General features: G+C 49.6%; 1 protein-coding gene across 3 annotated transcripts; it reads right to left on the reverse strand.

The window, feature by feature from the left end:
• Window positions 1-539: 539 nt before the first annotated feature.
• CXCR1 (C-X-C motif chemokine receptor 1) lies at window positions 540-6,497 on the reverse strand. 3 transcript variants are annotated; one of them, XR_012920626.1, is made up of 3 exons: window positions 6,414-6,497; window positions 1,826-4,842; window positions 540-686 (listed from the first exon to the last, which is right to left on the reverse strand). XR_012920626.1 is itself a non-coding variant. In XM_012740305.2 (2 exons), exon 2 carries the CDS (start codon window positions 4,828-4,830, stop codon window positions 3,763-3,765), a length of 1,068 nt encoding a protein of 355 aa, XP_012595759.2. In that variant the 5' UTR covers window positions 4,831-4,842; window positions 6,414-6,497; the 3' UTR covers window positions 540-3,762. The 3 variants fall into 3 exon arrangements, 2 of the variants coding, with proteins under 2 accessions (XP_012595759.2, XP_075862056.1); XM_012740305.2 differs by having other exon boundaries at window positions 540-4,842; XM_076005941.1 differs by lacking the exon at window positions 540-686 and having other exon boundaries at window positions 1,973-4,838.
• Between the last annotated feature and the right edge of the window lie 1,516 nt (window positions 6,498-8,013).

Raw genomic sequence — 8,013 nt, forward strand, 5'->3', positions numbered from 1 at the left:
ACTTAAATTAAAAAAAGAAAATTAAGAAGTCCGAGTGGACATATTCTATATATTCTTTATTTGTTTATGTCTTTGATTCATTTGTACCCTCAAGGTTGAAAGAAAGATCTTGAATTTAAAAACAAAATACCAGGCTGGATAAAATCATTGGTGGTCAGAGTTCAGCTGTCAGCCCGGTGGCTTTTTGGATGGAGCCCAGAGTGGCCCCTCCAACCTCTGCCTGGAAACAGCTAAAGGCTGGGCTCCACCACCGCTTGATTAGGGGTCATCTCTGGAAAGACACTCGCTGGGAAGACCCTTAGGCCAAAGGGGAAACAGTCATTTTATTTCATTTGCATCTGTAAGATTTTTCAGCCTCTGAAAGACACATATTAAAATGCAAGTTTATGGGAAAGGGGCAATTTTAACCCCTAGGACGTAAAACCTGGATTATCAATTAGCACTTTTTGCTGCAACTAAGAAAACTGGGCCACAGGATGGGGGCAAGGGAAGGTGAGGGACCGTGGTTTATCAAAAGGGAAGTAGTTTAGGGGAAACAGTAGATTTTGACATAATTTATTGGAGGCTGGAACACTGTGACCAAGCCTATAACACAAATTTTCAAACTTTAACATCAGCAAGCATGGTATAGAACACCCATTCACATCCCAATCCCTGTCCCCAAACTTATCTCTGATGTGCACCCCCTCCCTGACACAAGCCCCTCCCTGACCCCTTCAAACTCTGACCCCCATCCTCTCCTAAGATTCACCCCGTCCCTGGTCCCAGCCCCACCCTGAACAGGGGCTCCCTCCCTGAGGTGAACCATCTGGTCAAGGCCTTGACCAGAGATCTAATCCTTACCGTATCTAGTGATTGAAGCACCAGTTTTTGAAATTATTATGCATTATGTTAATTAAGTACCTGAATACTAGCATTTGTAAAAATTTTGAAATCCAAATCATTTATGTCTTGAGCCATATCCAGAGAATTACATGCCTCGTTAAAATATCTAATCAAACTATGTTGCACTTGATTGAAAAGAGTCTGGCTACATCTCTCCCCTGTTTAAAACACTTCAAGTTATTTTATTGCTGACTAGGTCCCATTTCCCAAGTTACTGGTGAGGCTGACCATCTTTCCACATGTTTATTAGTCGTTCATATTTCCCCCAGACCCAGTACGGATCCTGTTTACCTGCTGCAGCCCCGATAGGGTTGTCGCTGGGATGGCACATGGTAACAACAGAAAGGTGGACGTTAAGGAAACAGTGGGAGAGGTACGCGGATTGGAGGAGGAAGAAAGAGGAGAAGGAGACCCCAGTTCTCAGCCCTACTCACCTGGATTATCTCTTCCTTCTTCTATCTCCTCTCCTGAATCAGATCTGTCTTAGGGCTTGAGCACCAAACACTTGCCCCTCACCCTGTCTGGAGAGGCTCGTCTTCTTCCCCCGAAAGAGCATCTTAGACCCTGCTCCAGAGAGGATGGTGACTCTGCCAGAAATTCTTTTTGCTGCGACCTTGTAGCCACCAACACATCCTTGACAGTCATTCCCTGCCTGATGCCCCCTCCCTAAGACTCACTACACTCTTCACTGATCCCATCCCTAAGCCTTCCTCTGCACCTGGTCTCAGCCCCATCCCGAATCTCCCTGTCCCCGATGCCTCACTGCACCCCTGAATCTCACTCACCCCATCCCCAGCATCCCTTGTTTCTAGATCTCTCCCCACTCCTGCCATTCATCCTCATCTAACCTTATCCCAAGCTGCTGCCCCATGCCTGCCCCCCAGTCTCTAACTGGAACCTCAATCGCTGATCCCAGTCACAACCTTAATCTAAATCCTACCTCTTAGAGCACAGATAGAATGACATCACCAGAGGCCGGAAAGGGTGGTAGGGAGGGGGGATAAGAGAGGATGGCTAATGGGTGCAACAGTACAGTCAGATAGAAGGAATGTGATCTAGTATTTGGTAGCACACGCAACAGGGTGACTATAGTTAACAACATTTTATTGTATATTTCAAAATAACTAAAAGAGTGGAACTGGAGTGCTCCTAACACAAAGAAATGATAATTTCTTGAGGTGATAAATACCCCAATTACCCTGATGTGATCATTACACATTACACATTTGTATCAAACTACCACATGTACCCCATACATATGTACAACTATTATGTACCCATAAAAATTAAAAATTAAAAAAAAATAATAAATCCCATCTCTGAGCTTCATCCCATTCCCAAATTCAAACCATCCCTGCTCTTTCCCCATCCCACCTAAACCCACACATTCTAAGCTTTGCTTAAGCTGCTTTGAGTTCAGTTTCTATTATTTGCAATCCAAAGAGCCCTGACATCTCCGGTACTCACTTGGGACATTTCTGCAGAGATAAAAATCTAACGGGATAAGGCATGAAGGCAAACTTAACATGCAGCCGAGGACAGCAGGGGGCCGACCGGGGTCCAGACGGGAGGAGCTCTGAGCAGAGGGTGAACGCATGGACTGGGGTCCTTCCAGCGTCCACCCATTCATTCAGTAAATGTTTGCCGAGCATTTGATAGGCTGCAGGCAGTGTGACAGACACGGGCTATGGAGTGAACAAAATGGACAGGATTCCTGCCCCAAGCGGGGCAAATAGACAATCACTGAAATTCAGGGTGGGCATGTGGGGGGGGGTGGAGTGAGCTGATATCGTTGAGGGAGCCAGGCAGGGTCTCAGCCAGAAGATGAAGGTCAAGTTAAGTGAGGCTGAGACTCTCTGGAGGAACAGCTCTTTTTACGTAAGGACAAAGGGAGGCTCCGCAGCCTGGGGTATGAGCATGAGTGGGAGTTTTTGTCCCTCAAGAGACTGTTCTAGCAGGAGTTCGAGCCCCAGGGAATGTCACCCTTCAACCCAGAGAGACGCCTTTTGGGGGTGCTGCTCCCATTCCACCGCAGGAACAGCCAGCACACACATCTGACCCTGTGTCACACCCAAAACACTGCCCCAGGGACAACCTGGAACAGAAACTTGATTAGAAACATCTGGCTGCACAGCTGACCGATGAGGATATATGGCTTTCTGGGGTTGCTGGTGTCAGCTTGGAGGCTCCACAACGGCAGAACTCATCCTGCTCCCTGCGTGGCTTGCTGTGTGCAGGCACAGGCTGCCCCCACGGGAGGGAGGGGTCCTTATGCAGTCAGGCTGCCTGCACACCCCCTCCCTCTCTGTCCACCCACCACACCCAAGGGAAATATTTCCAGCTCCATCCCAAGGCCACGTGGTGCTTTGATGATTTTTTGGTAGCACCTGCCTCGATGTCCCCAGCAGACACTACAACATATGGAAGATAAGAAAACAGTTCCACGTGCTCAGATCAGAGGACACAGAGGTACGAAGGTTGGAGTGTGCTCGGTGATTGAGGTGACGGTCCTGAGAGCATCCACAAGAGAGACCAGCCCATGTGAGCAAACAGCTTCAGCCCCAGCTCTTTGATCTAACGTCAGATTCAGGCTGTGGATGTGTCTGTGCTAATTAGTGGGCCAGAGATACGAGTGTTCCACAGGAATGACGACGCTTCCTGTCCATGGAGGTGTGAAGGCCGGTCCTGGGTGGTGCCTCAGCAGCTGCTCGGAAGGTTGGCTCGGCCCCGGCAGACCCCAGTCCCTAACTTCCCGGCATGCTAGCGCCTCCCTCCCAAACCCAGATAGCATCTGTCCAGAGCCAGACCCCTCTCTCCGCACAGCCTCGGGGTGACACTCTTTCCTTATGAGGACAGACATTCTTTCGTGGATGGTTTTCAGAGGTTAGAAGAGACATTGATAGAGGAAGAAGTGTAAGAGGTAACGCGATGACGTGCCAAGAACTCCTTGCTGACCAGGCCACGCATGGCCAGGATCTTGAGGAATCCATAGCGAAAATTTTGACCAATGAAGGCGTAGATGAAAGGATTGAGGCAGCTGTGGAAGAAGCCCAGAATCTCGGTGGCATGCAGGGCCCTGTCAATGTCGCTGCGGCGCTCACAGGTCTCCGAGATCACCTGGGTCCTCATGAGGGTGTCTGCGAGCAGGACCAGGTGGTAGGGCAGCCAGCAGAGCAGGAAGACGAGGACCACAGCAAAGATGACCCGCATGGCCCGGTGCTTCTGCCCCATGTGGGCCTTAAGCAGCGTGCGCAGGGTGAATCCGTAGCAGAACAGCATGACCAGCAGGGGCAGGACAAAGCCGAAGGTGTGGGGCAGGATCCGCAGCACCATCCGCCACTTTGCTGTGTCATTTCCTAGGACCTCATAGCAGACTAGGCCCGAATCCTCTGGTTTATAGGCCTGGCGGAAGAGGAAGAAAGGCAGGGACAGAATCAGAGACAGTCCCCAGATGCCCAGACATACGAACTTGACCAGGTGGCGCTTCTGGGTGAGAGCGCGTGTGGCGTGGACAATGGCCAGGTAGCGGTCCATGCTGATGCAGGCCAGCAGGAGAATTCCACTGTAGAAGTTGACTTCCTTCAGGAGCGACACCAGCTTGCACAGGGCTGTGCCAAAAATCCAGTCAATCACCTTGGAGGCGGCCCAGATGGGCAAGGTCAGGGCGAAGAGCAGGTCGGCCATGGCCAGGTTCAGCAGGTAGACGTCGGTGACAGAGCGGCCGACGCGGCCGCACAAGATGACCAGCATCACCAGGGAGTTTCCCAGCAGGCTCAGCAGGAACACCAGGGCATAGATGACGACGACAGCATGCTTGTTGAGTTTCTCAGTCTCTAGCCTACTACAGGGGATGTGGTCTTTTTCTACAGATGGCATGTCAGAGAAATTTGAAAACTCAGAAAACCAATCCCACACGTCAGTAACGGTGTCCTCGGTTTCAGCCATGGTTTGATCTAGCTGAAAGGTTGGAAGGAAAGAAATGTGATTGAGTAGCTCAGATCAAGGCACTCTCATCAAGGATGGGAGAACAGTTACTGGGGCACCTTTGGCTTCTCTGTTGGTTTGGCAGCCAGAGATCCTCCCCCTTTGCCGCCAACCTGGGCTTCTTAAGAGGTTGGCTTCCCCTTAGTATCCACCTTCCACAAAGCAGAGGCCCAGCCTCAGTGTGGGGTAAGATGGAATATGTTCTTGGTTGGCCTGCAAACCTGTCCCAGCTCTACCTGCAACTCTGCCTCTGTTTCCGCTTCAGCCTGCTCCATCCTCAGCCATGTCTACGCTCAGATGGGAGGACCAGGCTGGTCTTTGACATTCAGGGAAGGGCCAGCAGTAAGGAAAAGGGAAGGAGGCAAACCTGTTCCCAGGTGTCCCTTCCTATTGTACTTCCCCTCCTATGTGCTCCCTGATTCTTGTTTATCCTTCTTAAGATCTACCGGGGAAAGGAAGTGATAGCAACCAAGGACATCAAACTGTATTTTAAACCTTGTCTTCAAAAGAGCAATAAACACTTTGATCCTCTTTCTAAAGGATTTTTAAGAATTTCAGAGGATAAAATCCCAATCTTGGCTCCTGAATCCCCTACTGGACATCTGTAGAATTGTTCAGCAGTTGTCAAAATTTTATTTTCTTGAAGGACACTTTGTTGGAACAAAATCTTCCTAGGAGTCCAATATGTGAAACAGATAAAAGCTGAGTCTTTGTGGGAGACGTGGGCTGTTCTGTCTACCCACACCGTCCCTAAGAGGCCCATCGAAGCTTCCAGTGCTCTGGAGAGCAGACTGAAAACTTCTGGAAAGTCACCCAGAATAGGAATGAGCATATCTAGCACCCAGGCCTGAGTCTACCCTGATTCTATCACAAATAGGCTGTGTGATCTTGAATGGGGCCTTTTAGCTCTATGGGTTTCAGCCTTCTCATCTGCAAACAGAGAAAGACAGAAGAGGGAACCTTACTTTGCTTCCAGGTCTGAGGTTCTATGGGAAGCTCATTCAGATCCACACATTTTAGTATGTTTTCTCCCTGACAGTATTTACATTTGCACAGAAGACAAAGTCTCTGGGCAAAGCAATAAACATCAAATTGGGGAGTTGTCAGCCTCTGACCCCAAAAGGGAGGGGAGGCCTTACAGGAGAGGATGAAGAGGCTGTGGCCCTCTTGTCAACAACTGTGGCCATGTACAAGGTCAGAGTTGAGTACATTGTCACAAGGGAGGAGGAAGGCAGCCAGTCAAGCAGAAATCCTCAGGTCCCCCTTTTTTGATCTCCCTTTGCTGTGACAATGGGTCCAGTTGTCATTTGTGGCGTATGTGCCATGCTCTATAAACCTATATCTTGCTCTTGCTCTATAATACTATCTTTTTCTCCTTAATAAATCTCATTCCCGTGCTTGCCTTAAAAACAAACAAACAAACAAAAAAAAACAAGGAAAAGAAATCCTCAGGTGCCTAGGAAATGAATGCATTTTCTAAAATGAAGACAAACAAAGCCTCCCTTCCCCAAAGAAAGTTCTGGCAAGCAGAAGTGGTTTCCTACCTGAGGCACCAGCCAGGTGTGTCCGACTGTAAGAGCCTGCAGCTCAGAGACCAGAGTGACTTAACAGTTAGAGGGATCTTGATGAATAAAGGGAAACAGGGAAATGACATGAGGCCACACCCCTTCTGAGCCCCACCCATGGCTGCATTTGCAGAAGAGAAGATGAGGTCAGGGCACCCCAGGAAACAGAAACTCCAGGGGTCCATATGTCCCAGGGGGTACCAGCCTGAAGCTGGGGTTGAGGGTCCAGTATCTGAGTTCTCTATTCTATAGACTATCACTTTTATTCTCTTCCTTTTCTTGAATTTATTTCCAGTTGTTTATTGCTAAATTCCCTAGTAGATCCATTTTGAGAGCTTCCAACTTGCCTGACATGAATAAAAGGGGAAGGATTTGACTTTTTATAGTAGAGACTTCAGAAGGAGTCCACCGTAGGAGGGACTCTGGGGCAATCTGGTGGGAAGGAGGTGAACAACTGCACTTACGCCACATTTGGACAGTAAGCACACAATCTTTACATACATTGTAGGCTTCTTTGGAGTGGCCTGATAGAGATTTGGGAGGGGGGGGAACTGACCCCCCTCCACCGCTAGCTACCCTTTTGCACAACCACAGCCAATGACTGGGAGCATGGGCCTCCCCTGAAGTCTGCCTGGATTACAGAGACTCCATAAGAGCTGGGGTGATCAGGGAATGGAAGAGTTGGGGTCAAGGTCACTGCTGCCCCCCTCAGGAATGACAAATGGCTTCTCTGGGAACCTGCCTTAGCTGCCCCCAGCAGGTAATGACTGTCCCCTGGCTCGACTCCTCCGGCACCTTCATCACTTCCATGATAACGTGATCCCTCCTGTACTGCAATGAAGTCTTCACAAGTCAGGCCTTCCCCACACTGTGAGCCACAAGACAGCAAGGACCTCTCTGAGTCAGCTCTGCCAGGGAATGTAGACCTCTCAGCCACTGGTGTAGAATACATGATGGTAGACATGTCTCGCATGATTCACGGATCATGGCTCACCAAGATTCAGAGAGTCTATTGCTTTTGGCCACACACTCATACCACAGCTATGTCTGGAAGCTTCTCTTCCACACAGCCAGGCTGGTCTGCCTGGCATGGCGCCTCCCCATCCATCCTCTAGCATTTGGAGTTAGTGCCAATCCGTGCAAGGATAGACCCTGCCCTGCCACAAATGCCAAATTTTACCATGCCACTCGTGCCTACAGTTCTGCCACTGGCAAGCCCGTTTGTCAGCTAAGTAGTGTTTTCCTCCTGGGTTGTCTTATCGTTCATACACAGTGACGGGAAGTGCAAGGAGACTCAACCTTTGCTTTCCTGATGTTGGACAGCTGTGCTCTGCTGCCTTAGACTAGAAGGGACTTGAAGATGGGGCAGTCCTGGAAGGGAGGAGCCGTCCTCACTATCAATCATCTAGGGAAGAGGTAGCTCCAGGGGCAAAAAATAGTCACTGGGGTCTGGGCGCGGTGGCTCACACCTGTAATCCTAGCACTCTGGGAGGCTGAGGCGGGCAGATCGCTCAAGGTCAGGAGTTGGAAACCAGCCTGAGCAAGAGCGAGACCCCGTCTCTACTATAAATAGAAAGAA

Source organism: Microcebus murinus, chromosome 8 (assembly GCF_040939455.1).
Source record: "Microcebus murinus isolate Inina chromosome 8, M.murinus_Inina_mat1.0, whole genome shotgun sequence".
In the NCBI taxonomy this organism is placed as follows: Eukaryota; Metazoa; Chordata; class Mammalia; order Primates; family Cheirogaleidae; genus Microcebus; species Microcebus murinus.